This window comes from Rhinolophus sinicus, linkage group LG10, assembly GCF_036562045.2.
Source record: "Rhinolophus sinicus isolate RSC01 linkage group LG10, ASM3656204v1, whole genome shotgun sequence".
NCBI lineage: Eukaryota > Metazoa > Chordata > Mammalia > Chiroptera > Rhinolophidae > Rhinolophus > Rhinolophus sinicus.
Window position 1 is genome coordinate 57,930,794 of NC_133759.1, and position 27,756 is coordinate 57,958,549.

A 27,756-nucleotide genomic window follows, 5' to 3' on the forward strand; every position below is an offset into this window, starting at 1 on the left:
TGGCAGGTGCCCACTTCATGGCTCTACTTACTTCTTGCCATTCCTCTGCCCTCCAGGCGTAGAGAACACACGGCAGCGTTTGGCAGGCTCGCTCCGACTCCGGTCTGGTGTAAGGGTTGCACTCGGTCTCTCTGGCTATTTTGTGTGTTCCCATCTGACAGCCCACGTTTCTCCGCTGCACACCTGGGCCGCAGGACGCAGAGCACTAAGAAGACAGAGTGTGTAAGTGGGAGCTTTGGGGAACACTGTGTGTTGAAGGGTGTGGGGGGAGGGTCACAGACATGGGGAGTGAACCCCTAATACAATGCCTTTCACAAAGTTTTCTAAATCCCAATGAAAGGGACCGAGGGCAATGTCTTAACCTGTGAACTCACTGCCTATCAATGTTGGTAAGGAAGGTATTCAAGTTTCAGGAATCTCAAAAGTTAGCAAAACTCTTGAACAATTGAAGAGGCTGGGAATGATCATAAAGAAACATTTAGTACAACCTAGAAATCGTATTGCCATGTGAAATGAAAATCCCAAATAGTTTCTGTCCTGGAGGATGTGAGCTTCTTGAAATTGGAGATATAGTACTGTACAAGAAGAATTTCTTGGCAGGTTAAAACTATAACCCAAGGATTGTAAATCATGAAGCTTTTAGGGCCTTATAAGTAGAATTATTTTCTCCAGTCTCTTCCTTTTCTTGCTCCTATTCCTGGCAACAGATAAATTTTTTTTTTTAAACTATGGAATTCTCTAAAGTATTTTTGTCTGTGTACAACCTAAGTTGAATACATAAGAAGAAAAGCTGACAAAGGAAAAACCATTTCCTCAGGCATAATGTTTCAGCTCGTGAAAAATACTGTTCATCAGGCTGAAACATTTTGTTGACCAAGTTGCAAAACACCATATTAAATCTGCAATTAACTTTCTTCTAAATTAATTTTTTAATGGTTGCTTCATTGCTGGATTTTACAATCTCAAGCCAAGAATTATCGTCTTTATTAAGGTTTTGACAGTCAGAAACTAATGGCAATGTTTGATTGGAAAGAACAGCATATTATTACACTTAGCTATTTAAAAATTTTACCAAGGTTTTGTGATAGCTCAGCTTCCATTAATTTGTCTGGCTTTGAGAAAACAAGTTTAACATACACTAAATCCATATTCCTAAGAAGAAGTCTTCATAAAGAATAGAATTATGCACTCTTAAGTTAGAAAAGAATTCTTGTCCAATTAACCTGCGGTAAGACTCATCTAACTCTGAGTTAATAGAAATATACTATCAAAAAGTACACCCAATGGATTCTGATGATTATTAATTTTATTGCCATTTCAGATTTTAAGAAACTAGATGATACTACGTAGAAGGAAAATTATATCGTTTCAGATGAGTCTCTACCAGGGAGGAGCTCAGATGTTCATATCAAAGCTAGCTGAAGAGAAGGAAATATTTTGGAGCAACATATTCTTGTTTGGTTTTAATTGTATTAATTGGATTGAATGCATTTGTGACCCACAAAAAATCAGACTTTTAAAGTCATTATGTCCTGGGTGGAACAGGGGGTGCCCTGAACACAAGAGATTGCCTTGTCTACAAAGAATGGCCACATATCACTTATGGGAGCAACATACATACTATTTCCCATTGATTACACTGGAAACAAGGAACTGTAACACGGGGGAGTGACCACACCAATGACAAACATTCAAACATTCTCATCATCAACAAACAACAACCATCAAAAGAACACTTTGGCTGTGTGAATTTGGGCTCTTAATTATAAAACAGTACATTTCCAGAACAATGTGTCCAAATAGAAATACAAAGAAAGAATAAGAAGGATTAAATAAACAAATTTGAGTTGGGCATAGGGCTGATATACATATGCAAAAGCTCAGAAGCTTTCATAACCTAAAGAAAAAGGAAAAAAGGCTGAAGACATTTAGAGTGCGTACAATTCAGGCTCTAAGTAAACGAAACCTCTTTTTTATGTTATTGTTATTGAGAAAATTACATATGGTTCAACGAAAGCAAGGTATTAAGAGCCTGAAGTATGCAACATTAAAAAAAAGAATCACTGCCTACAATGTTCAATAATATTTCAAAAGGCAAATAAAGACACAGGAAAATTCAACTACATAATATATTTTTGTGGCTTCTGTTTTTATAATGTCAAAGCCAGCTTTGAAAACATACAACAAAGTTTTGACATGATGTAAATGCACAGCAAGGTACAAGCTCTGCCTTCCTGTATACTGACTGCATCCATGGGGATCTTTGTTTAAAATGAACTGCACTGCCTGAGTGTGACTTCTCGGTGTTTCTGCTTTCTTCCAGTGCTGTGTCGTGGGAGGCAATGATTTGCATACACAGCTAGCCAGGCCTTGCTTAGTGAATTCAGAGAGATTTGTACAGAATCCTCATGAATAAAACAGCATCAAAAAGACCTCTGCATGATCCTAGAGGTGGTAATGGTGGTGATATGTGCACATGTGCATGCTTAATTCTTCTTGTTCTATTTAGTACATCTTTTCGTTAGTTTGCAGAGGAAAAAGGTTGAGCAGTCTCTATTAATGTGTTTCCCCCACAGCCATCATTCCAGCATGCCAGTCTATTTGTGCAGGTTTAAAAGTAGACGTTTTTAGTTCTGAAGTACTAAGCCGGGAGCTATGTTTCATCTCTCTACTCCGTACTGTGCAATGCTAGTATGCAGAGTTCACCAACTGAAAGAGGGAACTTGACGCCTATTTCCACGGATAAAAAGAATCTCTGTGGAAGTTCTGATTTTGGAGAATTATAATATACACTTGAAAACCTGGAAAGAATTTTATAGACTTTCTTCCAGTATTACTGTGGTGACATTATTTAAAGGAGGGACTAGCTTGAAAAATAACTATATGAAGCAACTATAACAATATTAATAACAACAATAATAGCAGACTTTTACTAAGCACTTATTATGTGCTAGTTTCTAAACTAGGATTTCTCAACCTAATAATTCTTTTTTTTTGTTGGTGGCTGTCCTGTGCTTTGTAGGAATTTCAGCAGCATCTCTGGACTCCACGCACTAGGTGTCAGTCACATTTCGTTTCCTCCACCACGTTATGACATCTAAAGCTATCTCCAGACAGTGCCAAATGTCCCAAGAGGTACAAAATCACCCCAGTTGAGAGCTATATGCTACATAAAATATCTTTTACATAAAATATCTTTTGTATTTCTTAGTAAACCTTTTAGGCAGATACTCCACAAATAAATTAAGCAAAGAACAGAGATAATCACTCTAAATCAAACAAAAACAAGAAAAAACCAAAACAAAATATAACAACAGTCAAAGTAAATTCTGTCCACGGCAACGTACTGTAGTTACTGTGGATTACAATGTACCTTCCAGTTTTTAAAATATGGTGCTAATATGGTGCAGTCTTCTGTGTGATGTCAGCAAGAGTGCGGGTGAGAAACCTGTACTCAAACAATTCAACATCAATGCTTACAGTTCAAATACAAACAAAATAATGGAGAGCACACATCTCTAAAGCACCTCTCTTTCTCATCACTGACCCTGCGTATACGGTTTCCTTGATTTCTCAAAAGACACAAGCTATGCATTTGCCATGTTTCTCCCTTAACACTTGCAGAACACTTCAGAACCAGACACCACCATCAGGCTGCTCTCATCGTAATTATGAGAAAAATCCTAACCCAAATGGCTGGAAGATTCATATTGCAATTTGCCAGTTTCTATTCTGGCATTAGCACTGAAGAGCTTGAAAGACACTGAATTATTTCCCCGAATCTAAGCCACCACTCATTGCCAGACACAGTGTTATGTTTTGTATCAGTAAGAAAGAAAACAAGGAGTATTCATTGAATCATGGCATTTTGAAATTGATTGTTAGGCCCATCCTGACCACAGAGATAGTACAGCATAAAAAAGAAATGTGACAGAGGATTGATGAATGCATCCACTAAATGAATTCATGACTGATAAGTCCTAATCTGACCGTTTATTCTTCGCATTTCTGATTTTCATTAAAAAAAGACTTTCTATAGGAACAGGTAAGTTTAAAAAACTCATTCTGGAATGCTTTTGTATCTGGAGCATATAGAGCTTTCACATTGATGAAGCTGAATCAAGAATTTGATGTGGATTTTTATCTTAAAATTTCATGGGTGTCTAACCTTAGCTCTTCATCAAAATCATCTAAACAAATTGAACATGAATTTTGGGGGAGAAAAAGCTTTTAAACTATAGTGAGGATGCTTTCCAATAAAAGACATGCTTTTATTGGAAAATACTTCCTTTAGAAATTAAAGATTTTCAAAAGACGTAGGAATAAAATATTCTACTATAAACTCCAAAACACCAGTTTTGAGGGAGAGATTCTGCAAATTAGCTTGGCTCTCCCAGTCACCTATTACAATATTCTCTATGTCTTATTATCATCAGACAGTTTGACATGATGAGAAATTGCATTAATTATTCTTCCTACCTTGAAGACGAGATGATTAGAAAATAGCTACCAGCAGAAAACAGAGGGACCAGATATAAACTCTTTTAAATTTGTGGCAAATAGATAGTCATTACTCTTGCTTTAATATTGCTACCTGAGGGACACTCCTGTTTACCACTGGATCATTAGTACCCAGATAATCTTTAATCATGCAGACCATCTTTCTCCATCACGCACTGGACCTGATTATTTTCAGGCACTCTTCTAAATTGCACCAATTGGATTTTACCTGTGCAGCACCTTGTCTTGCCTGCTTTTATAATTCATTTCTACAAATCAAATCAGGACATTATGAAGCTGGCCACAGGTCATTACATAACTGTGTTTACTTGCATTTTCTACAAAGGTGACTAGACTTTTCTGAGCAATCATTTTGAACAGGTGCGGTCTTTTCTGGGGAGGCTTTCTGATAATCCTATTACCTTATGTTCAGAAAAATCCCCAGGGTTCAAACCTAAGCATCACAGCTTTGTGAGCAATTTTAGACTTTCCCTCAGGATCACAGGATACTGGAGTAAAACTCACTCTGTGTTTACCAATAAACAGCAAAAGATTCTCTTAATCGTCTTTTTACTGAATGAATTGGACTTTAAAATGACCATCATTTACATTCTCTAAACTTAATATTCAGGGCAAGCTGCAAATAGGCAAATAGAGGCTAAGGAACATAAAGAACAGTAACAGAGCATGAAAATCTACAACAGGACAAGTTAATTAGTGTGGTACCTTAAATAATATTAGCTTCAGGCTTTTACATGAATTGAATGGCTCCAAAACAAAAGGACTGGAAGTGGCAGATGACAGTAATCACTTAGAAAACCATTAAAAGACGACTAATATGAAACACAGCTTTGAAATCTCATCCTTTAAGGAAGCCAGAGAAGGAGCTAGCTCTGGCAAGACACAGATGCTTTGAGTATTAAATTAAAACAAAAACTAAAAAAAAGGCATGATCATTATGCTGAAGGCTTTGAGAGGGATTTGCCCACTCTGCTGGAGAATGGTGCAGGCCATAATTTGCATATCTGGGAAGCAGAATATAGCTGAAAGGTATGGGGGACAGTGATGCCAGCTCAGAGCATTTAAGAAAAAAGCACGTTTCTAGAGGAATTCTCCATTAGTCACGTTGAAATGGAGGATTCTCAGCTCCTCCCCATGTTAGCACAGCTGTCCAATGCTTCTTTAGGGCCTTAGAAATCAAGATCCAAGCTCTGGAAGAATCAATTCCTGAGGCTGCCAAACTTGAATCTAGTTTTTTTATTGATTCTGAGGAGTATCTGCATGACTCTTCATTGCAGAGGGGAACCACAAATTCAGTCAGACCTCATTGCATCAAATCAATGGGGAGAAGGAGAATCATTAAACAAAGAACACGAGGAAAGAAATTGAGCCTTATTACTTTTAAGTAAGCACCTTCAACCAGGCAGAGTATGGAGTAACGAGATTCACTTCAAGGACTAGATGCCAGTGGCTTTAGGTCATGCAGGTAAATAGAAATTTCTAGAGTTTCTTCTTGAATTCAACAGGGAAACTCTCACACCCAATTCCTGACTAAATCACCAAATGTGTAGAATTAGTGGGGTCTAACCGTAATTAGTTTCTTAGGTATTTACCCCCCCCCTTCCCCATCGGATACACATCACACTCATCACAAAAAAATTATTATTCTTGAGAGCCTATGAGATTCAAGATCCCTGAATCCCCTACGTGGCATTCATTTTTGTATTGAATCCTCATAAGAACTATATGAAGTAGGCTCAGGAAGGTTAAACAAATCACCCAAGGACACATAGCTAGAAAATGACAGAGAACTTTCCCTTTGTCCCCTAACTCTCTGTATACAAGAGAAATAGTCTCTACTACTTTATATTGACAGTCTTTTCTTTAAGAACCTCAAAGGTAAACTCAAACTCAGTTCCTGCCAGGTGACCTTACTGCGATCTGAATTAGTGGTTTTCTAAGTAGTGATTGATAATATAAATGACATCAGCAAAGTGTGGAGGGGCGACTTTGCGCTCACATCTGATATCTCCATCGATTACCACTTAGAATGAATCCTCACAACCACCTTGCTGTAGGTATTAGCCAAAGCACCAAGGGCTGAAGCCACTGGCCCAAGGTCCCACAGCTAGTCTCCTGACATAAAGATTTTTCCCTCCCCGTCCCCAAGCTCCCCTCTGAAAAACGAAAACTGAGCACAGGAACACAAGCCAACATGATGGTGTCAGCCACGTGCCCGAAGGTAACGAAGCAGTGGTAGGGGAGAAGCATTGCTCACCTGACTCCAGGCTCCAGCCTTCCATCTGGGGCATCTTCCTCCTCGGCACTTTCTGTGCCCATTGGGCTTAGCAAGGTGTTTACAGTAATCACTTTCTAAATGGCTTCCATCTTTTGCCATGCAGTAAACATTTCGTTGTTTATGCCCTCGACCACAAGAGACAGAACACTGAAATATAAAGCAATGGCAAGGTTGTTTTTTTTTTTTTTTTTTTTAAATCACATGAAGTTTGATAAAAACCTGTGTGGTGAAATGTTAAGATCATGACTAACAAGAGTCACCATTCCCCCACTTTCCAGCGCCATTTTGGATAATATGTCAAGGCTCGACATGGAAGAAAGGTAGCATTGGGGTAAAAATATTCCATAGCATTACAGCTATGTAATCCTGTATAGTGTTTTGGATCACTGAAGAGAGTGGGTAAATCCTGATACTTTAGGCCAAAAAATGAAGTCCATGAACCTGACATTACCATGCAATTCTGATTTAAAGAAGTCCTTCTATGAATTAGTAAGGGCTCCTTTGGCATATCTTACTTCATGCAATCTCTGATCAAGATATTTCTACAACAAAAACCCTCATGATTCACTGATTTGGATAAAGGTACATTTCTGAAATACAATTGTGTGTAATTTCCTAATTAAATGATTTTAATTTAAGGAAACTCTTCTACCATTTTTTCAGAGGATAAACTCTCATTTTCCCAGTCCATTGAGAAGGAGGTGAAAAAGGCATCTTAGAAACTGAAAGGTAAGCTAGCAGGTAAGTCTGTGCCAAGTTTGGGAGGGAGGCATTACCTTTCAACTTTGGTCTGCAGGTTCACTGAACTGTTTTAAATGTGACCTTGTCTGACCACATCTAAGAAACTTGACTTTGATTTCAGATTAGGTTTCTCAAAGGTTTAGGAATCAAAGTGCCCATGGAGTCAGGACAAAAATTTGATATGACAGCTTCTTGTAGAACAGGCAAGAGGCTGGCCCCAGTGAGTGCACTGAGATATCCAACTTCCATTGCCTCATTAACAATTACGGAAATCATTACCACTTGGATCATAAGTTTGCTGGGTCAGGTTTTCAAGACACACTATTTCCCAATATAACATTCTTGCTTTTTAGAGGGAAATGAGTTTAAGAATGAAGAACAAAATGTGAAAATGCAACGAAAATAGATTTCAAATGTCATTTCCTTCTATTTGATATTTCTTATATCCCCCACTAACTTTGTGATTTTGTTAACTTAAATTACTAAAGTGCCCTTTTATGCCTAATAGATAAATAGCGCCATGTAAAACATGTAGCCTGGTATCAATCCAACCACTCTTACCAACCAAGCATGCTCAAAGTTATATCATTCATAAATGTGCCAGACATACTTTTCTAGTAAACACAAACCATTATAAAGTTTCCAATAGTAGATGATATTTTTAAAACATGTATCCTAACAGGTTTGGATATAATTTTTTACTTTAGGAGACGGGTACATTGGTGTTTAATGTGAGCTCTCATCTTATGAGTATTATGATTTGGAGCAGTTATTCTGGAAATCTTAATAGAGTATACAGTGTGGAAGGAAGGAGCCCAATTTCAATACCTGTACCAGAACCAAAATATCCATCATTCAACCTACAGTGTTTTGACGTATAAAGATTTTGGGACATAATTCTAGAAGGTTTTTAGGATGAACTTCCTAGAACTATCTCTGCAAACTAGTTATCTAATGACTTGTACACAGGTGTTCCCTATTATTAGTAACTAATTTTAATATTTAAAAATGTTACCTTAACAAGAAAATAATATAAGGTACAATTAGAATCTGGGATGAGTTTATTTGTTTATTCAACCAACATTTATTGAGCACCTACTTAGTTCCAAGAATTATACAAAATGTTGAGGATATAATGATGAACAAAACCAAAATAATCTCTGCCCTCATGAAGTTATAGACCAGTGAAGAAGACCAGCATTAATCATGTGATGCCAAAAGAAAGTATATGCTTATTAACTAAGATGAGTGTGATGAAAGAAACAGACTGGAGTGCTTGGAAGAGGGCTCCCTGAGACATTCCCTGGGGCCAGAGCATGCAGAGTTCATAGATCATAATACTGTATTTGGATTTTATCCTGCATGCAATGGGAAACACCGAAGAGTTTTAAGTCAGGGTAAGACATGGTCTCATTTTCATTTCAAAAATTCTACCTTGACTGCTGAGTGGACAATGGATGGGAATACAGTGTGAGTGGAAACAAGAAGACCACTCAGGAAGCTATTGCATTTGTCCAGACAAGAGGCGATGGTGGCTTAGATGAGAATGCAGAGTGTTGGGGTAGGCAGGGGGGTGGACTTAAGACCTATTTATATGAGGTAGACGTGATAGTACCCAATGGATCAGCTGTGAGGTGGAGGGGAGAAGGCAGAGGCAAGGATGATACCTTGTTTCTGGTCTGGGCAACTGGATTGATAAATGACATTTATGGAGATGGGAAAACAGCATTAGGAGTCAAGGATATATTTATTTGTAGAAAATAGGCTGAACTTAAAGGATCTAGAATCATGGATGGTAATACTTGTGTGATTAGTGTGAAGATACAGACATAGTTCTCTTAGAGTAATCAGATGAACATGGGTGACCTTAAAGCAAGTCTATGCTTAGGGATAGTCATTGCAATATACAAACAGTCCAAACAAGCTGTCCCTGAATAAGGGAATTTTATCCTGCATGCAATGGGAAACACCGAAGAGTTTTAAGTCACGGTAAGACATGGTCTCATTTAACTAAATAACTAAATAAACTGAATAAGGAGAGGAAAAAGGGAGTTGACAGAAATACTGATTTAATTATGCGCAGTGGTCATTGGAAGAGATAACCTAAAAGTAGGCAGCAATCTTCAGAGGCAGAATTAGAAAGGGCACAGCTTTCCCACATTCCTTCTGCGCCAGGCACTGCTCTAAGCCTTTATATGCATTCTCATTTAATCATCCCAATAACCACAGAGATAGGTACTATTAGCAGAAACAATTGGAGCTTTCTAAATGGTGTAACCACTGGGCTTTACATACACCTCTGCCCACATGACTTCAACACAAGTAGATAGATGTCTGTCAGGAACAGTAACAGCATAATGAGAACAGTTAAATCATCAACATCACTGATAGTAATTCTTCTGAGATGCTACCAGCATCTTATTGCCCGTGAAATAAAGATGGATGACACACTTTCTAATGATGATGCTTTCAAAATCTTTTAATATCTGAATTAGCTGCATCCTACCCATTCTTATGTGCATTTTTCTTATTTGGGGATTTGAATGGAACTGACTTGGAAAAAGAAATGCCATACAGTTCAGCGTGACTCACTGTACATATTATCTGCCAAAAATTATTAAGATCCAAAAGTGATTAGAAGATTCTCCAGATATCTAATCTGATAAAAACACTTTTTGTTTTACACTTTCTAACTTAGCAATGAAGAAAAACAGCTGCTCATGGAAATTTTCATATCTAACAGGTTTATCAGTGGGTCTATTATGACTTTATAAAACACGTGCCATTTTGATAACTAAATAAATACGTGTTAGTCAGCTCTTATATTCTGAGGGAAATTTCCATCTGATCATTTCCAGTCCTTTCCCAGGCACTGACTTTTGCATCGGCATGTGTCACTGAGAGAATAGTTAAATTTGGTGCATCACCTTGTACATGTTATTTATTGACTGTGTATCCGAGGATTCTTGCTCTGGGGAATATTTAATTCCTTAAATCTGCAGCTGAATTGGCCTCCTAATTTGCCAATAGGACTGTGACTTGTTTTCTTTGGAGAATGATTTCTCTATCCCCAACTTGAAGCAAGACTCCCAAACAATGTAATCTCTGCTTGTTATTTAGAAACATCAAGGTCCATCACAAATGCCTGGGCTTTCAGGCTTTTGTTTCTATGAACCTGTTCAAAGGGGATGTTTAAACTGGAGCTTTGTTCAGATGTTGCCTTACCCTTTCCACAAAGTAAGTTCTAAGAGTTTGAAATCCTTACATTTAAACTCCTCTGGGGGGAAATGAAACCCTAGGAATGGGCAGCCTGCTTATAACTTCAGTGGAGGGGGAGGGCTTGTTCTCTCCTGAGTAATAGCTCTGGATGCAATGTATCCAGCGTGGATTAAGGTCCAGTGTGCTGTCCCTGGCCTTCTGGCATCAATCCTTTCACTTATATTGAGGGACATGGTTTCTCAGTCATCAGGAAGCCAGCAAACAACCCTGGTGTGTCTGCCTGGAAAAGAAGGTCTGAAGACCTAAAGAGAATGAGATCCCCAGAGTTGCTGAGGCTGGTGAGGACTTGGACATCCAAATGAAGATGGAGAGCTGCCCCGGAACTGGTAAGGACTCCACAGAAAGAATAAGGAGAGGCTGGAGCAGGGATGCACACAGGCTCAGGCTAGAAGGAAGCTGCTCAGTGGGGCTGGAAGATGGTGGGGCTTAGAGGATGCCCTCGGGCAGGTACAGTGTGAATCAGGACTGCCTGAGTTGTAGCAGACGCCTGATACGTGTGGCTTAACGGATGGTCCAGGGGGAGCACCCCGCAGAGTGTCCGGGCACAGGTCTGTGTATCTAGGTGACTCATGTCTCCAAGTGATCTAGATACACAAGATTCTGTATATATAAAATGTGCTACAGAGGATGCTGATCAACGAGTCTGTATTTCCCACCACAGGATTGGCCGACAGCAGGATAGAAATAAGGAAGCACTGAAAGGTCAACAGAAAGGTAATATACTAGATGCCATTACCAAGTTAAGTCAAAACTCTCCTGACCTAAGGATTTGTGACAATTGGGGTAGCTAACCATGACTGTGAGACTGGTGGGCAAAGTTCAGTTTTGAGACGGGAGACCTTACTAATTATTATTCAAGGCCTTTTCCTTTGATTCCATAAAATATGAAAATGACATCTATGTCACTTCATTTAAAAAATGTTCAGTTGCGTCTTTTCGTAACAACAACAAGCTCTTCTCATTTTGACTTTGTTTAACAAAGCATAAAGTCAATCCTCATCTGGAAAGTATGCTATCAGAAATGATGCAATGCTGGCACCCAAGGGTCGGGACTATCCACTGGTGAATGACTTTTTGCATGCTCATAATTGGAAGGTTGCAGGTTGTAAATTTTGGCTGGCCAATTCACCAAGGACTAATATCTCAAGCATTTGAGGTGTAGAGCATCTCAAAGATTACCCAGTCCTTCTATTTCTTTTACAACTTCAACGCTAGAGCAAAGGAGACACGGCATGTTCTCAGCCACACAGTAAGGAAGGAGTCGGTGTAGGCACACACTGGGTTCCTGCACCGACCACAGAACACTACTCGGTGCTCGCCCATCGCGCTGGGGATGTGTGGCCAGGGCCCGGTGTCCTGTGTGCGTTGCTCGGGAACCACAGCTAACGAGACATCCCGATTCTTTCTGTTCCAAGTCAGTGATGCTCATAAAGAGATAGCCCGATGGACAGGGAGCAGCAAGGCAGCCATGGATTCTGCACCTTTGGCTCTGACAGATGTACACAGCAATAGGAACAAGAGTGAACAGAGAAGCTCTTGTACCGAGGTACCAGTCAAGAACAAATTCCAAGGGGTGGGTGTGCATGAGGCCTGCACAGGAAATGACAGTCCCCTGTCTTCACGTTGCTCTAAAACATAGCATTTCAAGGCACAGGTTTTGAAGTCAGAGAGACCTAAGCTGAATGCCAGCTGCCACTTTCCTCTGGTGCCATTTGGGGCAAGCGACTTAACCTTGCTCAGCTCAGCTTTGTTCGCTGTGAAATGGGGACGACAGCACTATCCATACTCAGCAGAGCTGTGCCCAGTGGGTGAAGATGCACACAGACAGTTCCTGGTGATCCGGTCTAACAGTATAAAGGTCAACACATGTGCACTGTCACCACCGTCACCACTGCCATTCAGTAGAGTCTGTCAGAGCATCTCCTAACCTGTGGTTTAAAAGGTGAGTATTTAAAAATATATATATGTTAACTAATGGAACCTAAGATTAGCATTCTAACACAGGAGTTTGCTGGGGGAAGGAGGGACTTAATCTGGCAGAATCTCACCCATGTGAATGGTGAAGAGCTTTCCTTCCCAAAGTCACAGAGAAATGCACAGAGCAGACATAAATGTTCAAAATTCCTTCTCTTTTGGCAGTGTCCTTTTCACTCTTATAGATTATTACTTATGAGTAGGGTCTCTTCTAAACATAGAAGACAGGAAGACAAATAAGAAAAAGAAAGACACCACATCTGAATGCCACATCTCTAGCCTTTCCTGCTTGTACTTATTTCAAGAACGACTTATGTTTCTCATATGTTTTAAATATATTTTTTTCTTAAGTGTCCTACAGAATCAACCTCAGTGATCCCCATTACCGAATACATATCTGCTCACTTCCCTGCTCTGCTCAGCTTGGCTGTGGGAGTGACCACAGTTCTTTGTCAGAAAACATCTCTTAACTGGCAGGTATGAACACATTTAGGGGATTTTTTATACGGCTTCTCCAACACAAGAATGGCTCTGAACGGGGACATCAGGGAACCAAAATCACTTAGGAGGAAGGAGAGAAAGCTTTGCCAGGAAACAAGGGCTGTGACTTCAAGGCGGAAAAGCCAGTGTTGACAGGCCCGCCTGATGGCTGTTTATGTCCAGGACCACCACGGCACTTATTACCATGAAAACGAGCTGAGAAAGCATGAGATTGGCAGGGAACACCATGGAAGAAAGCACATGCAGGAGTCATGGTCATCCTAGCCGGATGGGGCATTAGGTCATCCTTCCATTCCCGTTGCCCCCCCACCCCCCCAGCCTTTGCAATGCTACAAAGGTCTAAGACTGTGAGAGAAAGGAACTAAGATTCACACGTCAACTCTTGGCGCACACTTGAAGGCTGTTGTCAACACTACAGCTGAGTAGGTGGTCCTGCATACGCCTCCTAAGGAAGCTGGCAGGGCCAAACAATAAGGAGAGACAGGGAGAGGTGCTTATGTCCACCACCTCTCATTACTCCCAAGAATTATGAGGCACAGGGCTCTCCTGCTGTTCCCTCCGTACCTCATAATGTAACAACTCCATGTGGGGGAAGGATGAATTTAACATTCAATACAGCAGCAAATGAAATTAGCTATGCAAGTTATGAAACTCAAACTGGGGTTCTTTTTGTTCTGCACGAGTATAAATATGACAGTTTTTCTACCTATAAAGACAGAAAACAAAAACCAAGAAAATCTGCAAAAGCAGCATCTGGTGAATTCTATCGTGGCACATCCAGTGGTGTCCCCAGGAATTTGAAGCATATTATATCACCAGTCCATTACCCCTAACATGCCCTCCCATTCCCCATTCCCAACCACACTATTTTTATACAACTTCTTTCCCCTTTCAAGGCTACATACACACAATGATTATTTGTAACCTACTTCAACAGAATAATAATATTGGCGTTTGTCAGGAAAGAGGCAAAGATGGCGCAAGCATCTACACTCTGAGCTTGCCACAGGTTTATCTATGAGGGGAGTGGAAGACACGGAGGGTAGTGAGTGAGCTATTTGTTCCACTGTCCTTAGTCTCAGCTGTTGCCAAGGTGAGTGAAGGAGTGTCTAAGTAAGTAATTGATGGAAAAGCTATGGCTGATGGGAATGGCGACCAAAGTTTCTTGGCACTCTGAAGGTGGCCCATGACCAAAGGCCAGGCAGGAGGGTTCAAGGCTACCTGGATGTGTCATTCTGCCAGAAGGTGACAGTGCTCAGGAACATCCACTCACGACTTTGCTATTGTCACAGGCAGTCAAAAACAGACCCAAGAAGCTTAAATCACCTTTGGAAATGTTTATGTAGAAAAATAATCCAAGCAGGTTGTCTCTGGACTTTCATCTAACCAATGCCCTTGACCCGTTTCCTCCTACGAAAGAGCTAATCTGTGTGTCAGTCATTTAAAAGACACCAGGGCAAAGTTCACTTAATTGCATTTTCCAATCTTGCTTTTTCTGCCTGTCTGGCCCTTCTTCCATCAACTTGGTATGAAAGGAACATCTTTACATGCCAACACGTCAAACATCTTTACGCTGAAAAATTTACAACTGTTTTGGGGAAGTAGTTCATATAATTAATTTGCTTCTGGGTGGATATTAATGCCACCCCAGAACTGAGATGTACATACATATCTGAGTTTGTATCCAGAGAAATATATCTCCACACAAGGGGAAAAGGTCATTTTAACCATTATTGAATTAGATGCTTAGCCTCCAACTCTGCATAGCTCTATCAGGAGTTCAGACAGGACCAAGTCGCTGCCAACATGCACTATTCAAGGCCTTTGTGGCTTTTCTTGTCTCTTTTTCTTGTTTACCTTTTGGTAAAGAAATGGCTCAAAAGTACCACTCTGAAAGGATGAGACTAGAAGAAATAAAAACCAGCTAAAGTGTAAATGGTTCACAATATAGAAGACCTGGCATTAAAAGAAGCTAAAATAATGTTTGATGGTTTTCTGTGAATCTACATTATTCTTACACTAACTGAAGTTTTATTCAAATGGAAATCCAAAGGTTGAGGGTAGAAGAGGGGAATAGTTATGAACGAGGTTTTGAAATCAATCAGGCCTGATTTGACTAGTACTGTCTCTTCCTTTGTGATCTTACGCAACATGCTTAACCATGGCAAGCATCTCTTTCCAATTTTGTTCAATGTGATGTACGCAATGATGGTTAATAAGCATCTCAAACTCAGTACATCCAAAACAGAAGTCCTAATCTTCCTTCGCAGCTCTTCTTCCTGTGGTCTACCTCATATCAATCAGTAGAAGCTGCATCCTCCCACTTACCCAGTGCACCGTGCTTGGAGTCATTCTAACTCCTCCCTTGCTCTTGTACCCCATATCCAAACTCTCAGCTCAGCCTTCAGTACTGGAATTCCACTACATTCCATTGTGGACATTCTCATCTGAGCCACTGTCTTCTCTCATCTAAGTTACTGCAATGGCTTCCTTTCTTTGTTCCTCCTGTAGCTTCTTGTAAATTCAGAAGCCAGAATCATTCTTTTAGAACAAACTCATGATCCTACTCAATCTCCCTCTCCCCTCAATGGCTTCCCACCTCACTGAGTGTAAGCAAAATTCTCTCCGGTGGTCTAACCCTCCTTTCCTCTCCCCCTTTTATGATCTCCGTGTTCTTTCCCTCAACTTGACCTGTAATTTCATATCTCACCCCTACACCCTCTATCCCAGCCATACTGGCTTCCTTGCTATCACTAAGATATGCCTGGTGTACTCCTGTCTCTGGGTCTTAACCTGGAATATTTTTCTCCTGGATATCTACATGGATTGTGTTTGTATTTCCCCAAATCTCTGCTCAAACATCACCTTCTGAATGGAGACTTGCCTGACCTCAAAATTACAGTCCCTACCTCTTCTTCCTTGCTATTTTCTACCTTCTTCTCTAATTTATTCTTATCTATGTGACTAACGACTTTCTTTCACAATATACAGTTTACCCTTTCTTGTTTTGTTTTGTTTGTTATTTGTAGGTTATCTCTCCAATCCCCCCTAGAACGTAAGCTCAATGAGTTCAAGGATTTTTGTGTGTTGTGTTCACTGCTATATCCCCACTGGCTAGAACCGTATGTGGTTTATAGAACACACTCAGACACTTACAGAATATACAAAGGAATGCATGAATCAGTGAATGAATAGCATCTAATAGAATCTAGAGCCATTTATCTCACAAGAATTTTTAAGGATTAAGTAAACATTCTTCACCATGCTCAGTTCACTGTACAGACCAAATAAATAACTATTGCTCTCTCCTATCTCCTGCGTCGATTCAGTCCAAAACTGGCTAAGTACTCTTGTGGTTTAATATTTAATTCATAGTTACAGAACTAGATACTTCACAGGAAACATCTAAGAGGAAGCTTACCCGAGAATGTGATATAAGATAGTAAGAGGCAGAAGCTGGGAACTCAGAATGCTATACTGCCCTGCAAAGGCAAGACTGACATTGAAAGTTAGGCTCTAAGCCACTGAGACCACCACACACCCTGAGTGACACATAATGTTGTTTTTCCCCCTGGGAGGTGTCATCTTAGAATAGTACCTTTGCCAGGTGAAAAAGTGTAGATAGACAGATTTTAAGTAGACTACTAAGAAAGGTGATGGACAAGAATGGTCTCTATCTAAGCCAGGTATTATCCATTTCCATTTTGCCTGGAAACATTTAAAAGCAAAAAACTACACTCCTGTTACAAAACAGTGTGTCTAAGTTTGATCCTGATTTTAAGTTTCCTTTTATTTATAAAAAAGCCCTCATAGTATAGGATAGCCAGGAGTACAAAACCAACATCAAGCCCGAGATTTTGTAACTGTAGACTGAATTTGTTAGAAATGAATCATTGCCACCCTCCTGTACACTCTTGACAAACTAGCCACCACAAGCCTCTCTATTAAGTGTGGGTAATTGTTACCCAAATATTAGGATCAGGGCATGTCCAGAGAGACCAATTTTTCTTAGCCCAGCAGACCTTTCCTTCCAGATGAACCAATTCACACCATCCAAGGTTGCTGTAGTGTCGGGGGCAAGCTGACCCTTTCAGAGCTCCGGTCTGGGAACGCTAGGTGACCAAGCTCAATTTTGAGTTCCTTTAGAAACCACTTGAAACCAAGTGCAGTGTTAAAATTGTTCTATTCAAAATGCAAATATTCAGCTACCTTCCCCTTTTGATAAGTAAAATAAACAAAACCAGGGACCTGGCTCAAAACCCCTGAGAAACATTCAGATCCTGAGAACTAAGCTTCTCTGGCTTTAAAAATGCAGAAGAGCACTAAACTGGTTTCCACTTGGGCCAGAGATTGTTTCTTTCATGGGTCACATATCAAAATCAGTACTTCTAGAAGTTTTGAAAGCCTTACTGGAAAGGAAGTGGGAAAGCATGGGGCTTGAGAGTCAGTCAGGTCTGGATCCAAGAATTACTGGTTATAAGATGTGGGGAAACTTGCGTAGCCTTCCTGCAGCTCCGATTTCCTACGTGCATAAATAAGGTCCATTTTGCAAGGATTACATGAGGATTAGCAATAATGCCTGCAAAGTCCTAGCCCTGGGCTTGGCTCACAGCACATGCGCAGTAAATGAGGACCTTTGTTATTATGTTTCCACTTCTGGTCAAATCTATCTGGCCAACTGCAGATGGGCACCTTTTTGTGCCCCATCAGTCAAGGTAAGACTGGTCATCATTTGGTGACTGTGATGTGGAGAAGCTCATTCATTTAGATAAGCGAATTTTCAGTCGGGGCTCTGTCTTCTCGTTTCTTTAGGGAAGATTGGCATGTGCCCAATTTATAGCCTAGAATCACTGGTAAGGTTATAGCTATGTAAAAGGCAAAATTCAATTTCTCATTTTAAAGGGCTTTTTACATAGTCCATTGGTAATCTAAGATTCCAGTTAATTCTAAGGTGGTACCCACTTGCCTGAGGGACAACCAAGACCTCTTCTACACTGGTCACCAGTCTGCGTGTCTTCTTTTAATAGAAATTCCTGTGGTCTTCCATCAAAGAAAGTTCAAACATTGTGGGAAAATTCCCACATTTCATTAGAATTTAGGTCCTACCATAAAATGTCTGAGGTTGATGACAGTGTCTTGGGTTCATTTTGCTTGTCTTTCCTCTACTGATAGATTTCTTCTCCGATCTCAATGCGCTGGAATCACTACTAGTGTTTATGGCCATCGTTAGTGACCTTTTTGAAGAAGAATTAAAATTGATTTTCCTTCTAGGGCTAGGAGATGCATCATCTAAAATGTTCTCTCACCCACTGATCTCAGAGTTGAGCCTATTTTCTGCTATTCTGAGCCTATATGTGTGTCTCTGTATGGTGTGGGGTTTGGAGTTAAATATATAGCATTCACCATCTGCCAAAGCAAGAAATATTTGCAAAATGGAAAAGGGGAGGTTTGGAGAGGTAGAACTTCAGAAACTTTCCTCCCCAGAAATTCATGTATTGAAAAGCCAAATTAATACCATACATCTGGAAAAATGAATCACCTACGTATGGCTTCCTCTGATGGGTTTTAAAAAAAACAAATGGTGAGGAAATGACTGATGGTGAAAACCTGGTGATCTCTACAATGTAATGATTTATCTTCCCTGAGAGGAGGCAGGAAACAATTTTATAACCTCAAAGATTCTCTGACTTAGAAAATATGGATTGGTATCAAATATGTTTGGGAAATGCTGTAGACTATACCTACCTAATACCCATGAAAATATGAAAAGAAAAATTTCACCGTAAGAAATCCATAGAACTATGGGGTGGTGGTGGTGGTGGTGATATTACCCTCCAGGAGACATTTGGCAATGTCTGAATACATTTTTGGTTATCATAACCAAGAAGATATGCTATTGGCATCCAGTTGGTAGAGGCTATGGATGCTGGTAAACATTGTACAATGCACAGACCAGCCCCACAACAAAGAATTATCTGGTCCCAAACGTCAATAGTACTGAGGTTGGGAAACCCTGCTTCATACTTATTTACAATCCATGGAATACTTTCTGTACCCATTTATTGTCTAAGTCCCTAATCAGAAATGTGGTCTGCTGCTCCACAGATAAAATGCAAACTAGGATTAATCCTTTTTAAAAGTACCCCAAAGAAAAACTTAAATGTTCAACTGTGACACCAATTCCTAGATATAGCTGGACCATTACATATGTGCAAATTCTATTATGGATGAGGGAAGCACTGTTGGTTTAAAACATGAATTTAAAATAAATATGTACATATGAACAATCAGTGCTATTAGAACAATCCAAATGTTGGAGTAACCCTGGTTTTCTCAGAAATACCCATTCTCATTTATGCCTTTCTTTCCAAAGTTGGTCACTCCTGCCAAAGTTGCCACACAGACAGCCTATGGATCACACTGGGCACATCTGCACACACTTACAACTCTTCCTTCCCACTCCAAAAAGAGAGTGAGTGACACTGCTTGTTGGTTTGCAGATTCACAGTCTGGTGAGGCAACTTTGAGACCTTGAACTTTTAGCTCATCCTTGCAAATCTTTTGACTGACCCTGCTGGCTTCCTAGGATCCCACATAGTATATTATGGAAAATTTAATTCTCCAGAGAGAAGTGCTTTCTGAGCTAACCAGTGTCATTCCATGGGGTTTGCAACTGTGCCTTCAACTTTGACTTTTGACTATGAGTCCTCCCTCTCTCCACCAGATGTCTCCACAGGGTTTCTCAACCTTGGCATTATGTCAACATTTTGTTGTTGGGGGCTATGCTCTGTATTGTAGGATGCTCAGCAACATCCCCGGCTTCTACTCACTAGATGCCAGTAGCACCTCCAACCCACTTGTGACAACCAACAATGTCTCCAGATATTGCCCACTGTCCACTGGGGGGTAACAATCACTCCCAACTGAGACCCACTGAATTATCCCCAGGTTTTCAGAAAGTCTTTCAACAAGCTCTTGAAACTGATTTTAATTGACTTGATGGGGCGGGGCACACAGAGCTTCTTTGTAGCTGGAGGGGTAACGGGCCTGTTGAACATCAATCCTACAAGGTCAAGATCTTCCGCTAACATGGTTGGGAAGCCCTGGTCTGCAGAGAACATGACATGTACAATGTGAAGTCAGCTCCCACGCACAGCAATGAAGATCCCGATTACTATGAACAAACATGCTCTCCGGGACGCACTTCCTCCCCGACGCTGTGTCTGTGACAAGCTGTTCTAAGGGGTTCCCGGGTATTTCACATCTGATTAAGAGAAAACTAACGAGAAGGGAATGATGATTTCATTAAGAATTGCAAATTCAAGAACAGGTGAGTTGGTTGGGTGAGGCCTTTTTATTAATTGCAAGGAAAACAAACAGCACACAATTTTGGGAAAAACTCTTTCCCTTTCAAAGGAACCTGGGTTTTGATAAGGGAGCAGTGGAGAAAAAAAAAAGGGGGAGTCTACATATGGCCAAGTATTTACTGGGATTCCTGGCAAGACTTGCAATGAAAGTCCGGATTTCCCTGGGAAAAAGAGGAGCAAGAAACACAACATTCCCAAAGGCCTTTCGTTTTCGTTGCATGGGTCGAAGAGGGTGGGGGCAGGAAGGGAGGAGGAGACAAGAAGATAAAGTCATGAGAAAAAAGCCAATAAGAAACAAGGAAAGATTCTGTTTATGCTGAGCTCTGGCTAGAGTATCCATTTTTATTATGACGTTACAGTGCAAATCTGAGATTAAAAACAGCTTTGTAACGTGTCAAAATTTTTAAAGTTCTGAAATAAATCCAGATATACTTTTCACTTCCTTTTGAAGTAAAATATACACTCTGAACATATTTATGTTTCTTTTAGAAATTTAAAAAAAGTAACATACTTTGAAAATTTTCAAACTTAAAGAAAAATTGCAGGAACATCACAAAGAACTCTCTTATCCATATTCACCAGCTGTCGACATTTCACCACTTGCTCCTTCCTCTCTTCCTATATACATACATATATGCCAATATTATTTTGTTTTTTTCTGAACAGTGTGAGAGCATTTGCAGACATAATGTCTCATCATCTCCAAAATACTAGTTTCCCACATCAATGACACTCTCCTACATAAATACCACACAACTCTATAAGTCAGGAAATCACTCTTGATACAACACCACTGTCCAATCCTATGTATTTTTAAAAATGATTCCTTCCTACAAGTTGCCTTTTATTTCCACATTTCTAGGCCAATGTGATAAGGAGTTCACCTCCTGAGTAGCTAGGCTCATTCATTCATTCATTTCTGTATCGTTTATTATGTCCACATTGAATAATGCATCAAGTTTGAACAGTGGACCTCCTCAGCCCAAAGAAAATTAAGGTTTGGAGAATTAAATAAAAGGTTTGGGGCACAGGTTTTTCACTTGAAACGTAGTAGCTATGTCCACATTTCTTCCCCTGTCTCTGCTAAGGAAAAGGAATCAGACTCACTCTTTTTCCCTGTTACATTTTCCCTTCCATCATCTTACCCAGCTCTTACACCAGAACCATGTTTCGTCATTTCCCTGTCACAGGGATTGAGGAATACAGCACTAGTGGGAGACTGAGGGTGAATAAAGGAAGAGAACCAAGGACAGAATCAGAGTAGCTGCCTGTCCCACCAATGGGAAGGAATAAGACGTAGTTTTGCCATTAGAAGAGTTCAACTCCTATAGCTTAGTTTTAGCTCAAGAAATAGTTTGGAAGATCTCTCAATGCATTTAATTTGTTTTATTTCAACCAGAGAGTTATTAGTGTGAGATAACTTTTTAATAAATTTTAATTTCATTTTTCATAGTTCACTGGTAGCATAACAACATACCACATTCTACTACAAACCTTATCACCACAAACATCTGCAAATCCCCTAAACTGGCTTTAAAAACATCTAATCTAGCGTCTGGAGTATGTATCTACTGAACAAAGAAAACACTTAAGATTTATTACTTCAAGTTATTGTATTTCTTTTTCTATATTAAAATGTCAAAAATATCACCTAATGTGCGCTTAATCGGTACTGTATGCTCCCCCCCCCCCCCCCCCCGAACAGTCTTCTAGAAGGCCCATATTTTGCTGTTTACCACTTGGTTTAATTATAAGAGAAGCAGTTTTCTCATATTCATCCCCTTAGAGCTCTGAGCAAAATTTGTAAATGGCTCAATAGTTCCAGAATATCTCAAGTAGTTACAATCTGGGAAGACAGAAAATTTAAATTGTAGGCATCGTCTTTCTATAGAGGTTGCATTTCACCACTTCATCAACCAAACAGTTAAATGAGGGGACTAGCTCTTGGTTAACAACCAGGGGTTTGAAAGTCAGAAAGTCCTGGGTTCCAATTCTGATTCGGCTACTTCTCAGCAATGTGACCTAGAATTGGCTAGTTAACCTCTCTGATGGTGCTACCTTCATCAAGTAGAGAGGATCAAATTAGATAATGGGTGAACTGTTTTGCCTAAGTCCTAGCAAAAAGTGAATGCTTCAAAAGGTGATTGTTATAATTAAAAAAACCAAAGCCTTCCCTACAATCATGGAGGGAAATACACTGCAAAATTAAAGGAGAGGAAAACAGCTCTTTTGTGGATCGCTGAATCTATCTCTTCACTCACTTTCTGAGATATTTCAGAGGACAGTGTCTCAGGGAGAATTATTTGAATTATTTCCCCTTTTAGTGCACAGAAAACCTGAGAGTAAGCATAATAAATTATAAGAGCTTCTATAAAACTACCTGAATGGTTTATAGTTTAATTCAGGACATTGCCCTAAAGGAAAACAAACAAACAAACAAACAAATTATATCTGGTCACTGGAAAAGAGAATTGATGACATCATTGGTCTATTTCCGGTGAATGTTGTTGCATACATTTTAATTCTTTTTGGGGGGGCGACATTAAGTGAATTAATCCATAAGGGTTTTCTTAACACTGTCGAGTATAGGTTTTGGAAAGTTAAATGATGACAATTACAGTGATGGAGGAGACATTGCCTCGACTCTGCTTCTTCTGAGGTGTATCTGAAACAGAGCCCTGCACAGCTAATAGGCTCAGCCTTCACCTATTGGGCTCAGTAAATGTGAAAAGCTGCCTTCCTGAAACTTTTCCTTCAAAGAAGGAAAGATGGGCCAGCCCCATGGCTCAGGCGGTTACAGTCCATGCTCCTAACTCCAAAGGCTGCCGGTTCAATTCCCTCATGGGCCAGTGGGCTCTCAACCACAAGGTTGCCAGTTCAATTCCTCGAGTCCCGCAAGGGATGGGGGGCTCTGCCCCCTGCAACTAAAATTGAACAGGGCACCTTGAGCTGAGCTGCCTCCCCGATGGCTCAGTTGGTTGGAGCGTGTCCTCTGAACCACAAGGTTGCCGGTTCGACTCCCGCAAGGGATGGTGGGCTGCGCCCCCTGCAACTAGCAATGGCAACTGGACCTGGAGCTGAGCTGTGCCCTCCACAACTAAGACTGAAAGGACAACAACTTGACTTGGAAAAAAGTCCTACACTGTTCCCCAATAAAGTCCTGTACCCCTTCCCCAATAAAAAAAAAAATAATTAAAAACAAAGAGAAGCTTGAACAGCACTGAACCATGAAACAACATTTAAAAAAAAAAAAAAGGAAAGATCCCTTGGCATTCAAGCTTCTGCAAGGTGGCTACCTGGTGTTTTCCATTTTTGCCTTCTCCTAAAAAGCATCAATCAAGCTTTGCCCTTTCAGCCCACTGAACACATAAACATTCTTTCTCCTTAACTGAACTTACTGCCACGATGAACTTGAACTCTGAAGTACACAAGAGGAGCATTTGTTTTAACAGCTGCTTTTACACTGAGGCCCTGGAGTTACTACTCTCAAGACAGCTGGTTCTGATAGCCTCTCGTTTTATTGTCCTCTGTTTTTTCTAATGCCCAGCTGTCAGGGAACACCCGCTGAAGAGTTCCAGAACAAAGGCACAAAACAGAAGAAAGGCAAGAGAATGCCACTCATTGCACCCAAGGGCACCCTACGCAGAGACCCCTTACATGCTGATACAGCGTTTTTCTCTCCAATGTATTTTTGTAAGTTTATTAACTCCTTTGCTAGTTATTATTAATTGCTAAAGACGCACTGTTGCCTGACGTTGCCTTGTCTAATGTGGTAGCCACCAGCCACAGGTAGCTCTTTGAATTTAGAATAAGCAACATTAAATACAATTCAAAATGCACTTCCCTGTTGAACTTAGACACATTTCAAGTGCTCAATATTAGCCATATGTGGCTTCCAGATCATTGTAGAAAGTTACTGGGCTGTGTTGGCCAAGGCATGACATCTTTCTAATAGAAGAAAAGGGGATGCAGGTCTGGCTAATAGTGATGGCTCTGTAGGTTCAGCTTATATTTATTATCTTCTGTACAACTTCTTTCACACTGTTTTCTTGGCTCTGCCAAAGTTTCATTTTATGAATTTCTGGAAAGGGAAACTGTGGTCATTAAAACCATCCATGAAATGGATCCCAGTTTAGAGAAAACAACAACAACAAGAAGCAAAGATGGGGGTGTGGCAATCCACACATTCCAGATCTTTTTATTGGTACCCATTAAATAACAAACGGGAAATTTGTTCTTGGCCACAACTTCCCACACTTGTGTGGGAGCTGAGCACTCAGGCAGGGAGAGGCAGGAAGCCAGGCCTTCCACTTCTCCTTGCTTTGAGACCACTGAACTCATGTATGGGTTCTAATGTAAAAGGGAATCGAAGCCTGTTCTCTGCCAGGAGGTTTTTAAAGGTTCCATGCCATCAGCCAGAGAGCATTTATCCCTGAAACTGATCAGGCAATTGAACATATAAAAGGAAAGACAGGATCGAGAGATTTATTAAACAAAGATCATATATATATATCTCCATGGTATTCTATATAGAATAGAATGATTGTGTTGAGGCTGCCAGAAAAAAACAAGTGTCAGTCTTTAATTATGTGTGTAGTTTTATGCCTTTAATACCAAAATTTCTCTTTCTCCATTAGAGTGAATAGCTCTGACTTGTTCATTGCTATGGCCTTAGCACCTAGAACAGTGCCTGGCTCACAGTAGGCACATAAAAAAAGTGCTTGCTGAAAACTGAATGATTTTTTTTTTTTTTTCAAAGGAATGACCCAGAGTTTTTCCTCCCTCTTCATAAAATAAATCTTCCTCGACTATGTTTACTAGTCAGGATTCCCTGCCAGCCAGTTAGACTAGGATGCAACCCCGACCTCCCACTCCACATTCTGTAGTTTCCAACCCTTTCCATTCCAGCAGACAATTCTCTGACGTGATTGAGCACGCGGATGTACATTCCTCCTCTGGGTCTAATAACCCTCCAACCCCACCCCCCAAACTTTGGACTGCTGAAAACTGAAGTATCAGCTGTCGCAAAGCAGGGGCAGAGTCTCTGACAGGCACACAATTATCCTAGAAATCCTAGAAAATCCTAGAAAAAAAAAGGCCAGCTAAGTGTATGTCCAGTAAAATAGATGCCGGCCAGTGTTTTGCTTATTTTGAACACATTTCAGACTAATGGTTTATAGAGTCTTAATCTACACTAGATTCAGGTAAATATAGAAATTTCATGTTGTAATGCTTTGATTTAAAAAACTATTTTATTTTTTATACTCCATATTGATAGAACAAAATAATGTGTTTCTTATTTCTTTTTGAACAGGCCCTACTTATGTTTAAGATGTGTGTTTGTTAGTTAGTAAAACTTCTTATACTTATTAAAAACGCATATGCATTTAATGTGATATTCCTTATGGTCAAAATCTTTCTATCACCCTCCTAATCTAGCTAATACGATATCTTTAAAATGAAAGAGCGATGTGTTTTGCCATTCCCTAATCATAGTCGGTTGTTTAAAGCATTCATTAACTACTGGTTTTGGGAATATACCAATAATAGTAATCGATTTAGATTTGCTGTTATTGGAGTCAAATAGACAGGGTCGATAGTACATCAATAATATTGAGGTTTGATGCAGTTTGGGTGTTAGGCGTACCCTTTATTTAATATAAACAAGAGTTTAAAAACTTCATTACGTACATGGGCTGTTTATTTCTACCAAAATAAGAAGGACTAGTATAGTGAGTATTGTAACACTGAAGTCTGATCACTAAAGTAGATTATCTCATAGTCAAACAGATATACGATAACACCTCCCTCACAGGGTAACATGGGGGCTAAATGTGATGTATATTTGTTTAATTTGGCTTGGTACATAGTAAATACTCAGTAAAAGTTAACTATCATCATCTGCTTTGGAGAAGTTATTATTCTCACCTTATTCAGCACCTTATAAAAATGTCAAACTCATATATGGACTCCCTAATTTTGGTCCTGTCATCTTCAATTACCATAATAAATTATAATGCAAAATGGAGGGTTAGGAGGGGAATGTGGAACCAATAGGCGTCTGGGGCCATTTTCATGATTTATAATTTTTTGACAAGTGCAGCCTCTCTTAAAACTTCCAAGTTTGTGGTTACAGTATTTTCTTTATTTTTCTTTAATAAGAAATGCTTTCTGAAATGTATTACATGTGAGCAAATGACAGAATTGACATATATAAGTCTTTTACAGTTATCTGAACACAGAGAATAAGGTATGATCAAATTTACGCACTTTTAGGTTAGCTTTTTCCATACCTAGCTCCGCTTACATGCGCAGAACCATTTTTTCTAATCACTTGTTTTGTCTTCTGGCTATGTTTTATCATTACCTACAAATTCAATAAATGGAGCATTCATATTTCATAGTTGAGACTCAGTGAATCAGGACAACAATATTAGAAAAGAAAAAAGAAACAACAAAATGTTATGCCTCATATATTTTTGTTTATGTCACTAAGCACCATTTCCAATTCAGAATATATTTTTAGAAGTATCCCTTTAGAATACATATTTTAAACTATCCATAAAACTTGCCATTTCGCTACTCAGATTTGGGAAAGGGATGGTACAGGTTAGAGGGAATATACAAAATGAAAATGTATACTTTTAAAACCAAAAGAAACATACATGTGCATTTCTAGTTCACAGCCTATTTGACTTTACAGTCTGCTGATAAACACTGATTTATAAACATTGTATATAAAATTAAATAACATGGAAAAATAAATTATGCTTTATTATATAAACACATAGAAATCTGTATTGCTCAAACTATTCAGATAATGCTAGGCTTGGCTGCTCAAAACTGCATTCAGAAAATATGGTAGTGATATTTACAATCTTTATTTTTGCCAGAGAGAAATGCAGTGAGGTGATAAAATAACGATGTCAAACATTTTCTCTTTCTACCTACAGGAGCTGCAAACTTTAATATGAAAATGAGGTAGACAAAATTCATAAGTTAGCCAGACAGAAATAAAAGCACAGTTCTTTCGTGAAATCATAAATTCTCATTATTCGGTTGGACAAGCATTATTCCAAAGCACCTAAAGCAAGG

At 39.6% G+C, this 27,756-nt stretch overlaps 1 protein-coding gene and 1 long non-coding RNA gene across 3 annotated transcripts in view; one reads left to right on the plus strand and one right to left on the minus strand.

Annotated features, from left to right (window-relative positions):
- Positions 1 to 27,756, minus strand: part of ADAMTS9 (ADAM metallopeptidase with thrombospondin type 1 motif 9) — a 161,860-nt gene that overhangs the window by 36,180 nt on the left and 97,924 nt on the right. The window contains exons 29-30 of one of the 2 annotated variants that reach the window (XM_074313242.1): positions 6,779 to 6,946; positions 32 to 205 (exon numbers count right to left, since the gene is read on the minus strand). In XM_074313242.1, coding sequence (XP_074169343.1) covers positions 32 to 205; positions 6,779 to 6,946 — 342 coding nt within the window. The remainder of the gene's footprint in view (positions 1 to 31; positions 206 to 6,778; positions 6,947 to 27,756) is intronic. The other variant, XM_074313243.1, reaches the window with a different exon arrangement.
- On the plus strand, positions 106 to 27,735 carry LOC109461183 (uncharacterized). The gene is made up of 5 exons (XR_002139652.2): positions 106 to 222; positions 7,463 to 11,145; positions 11,481 to 11,533; positions 24,209 to 24,354; positions 27,615 to 27,735. It is a non-coding gene; the product is annotated as an uncharacterized LOC109461183 (long non-coding RNA).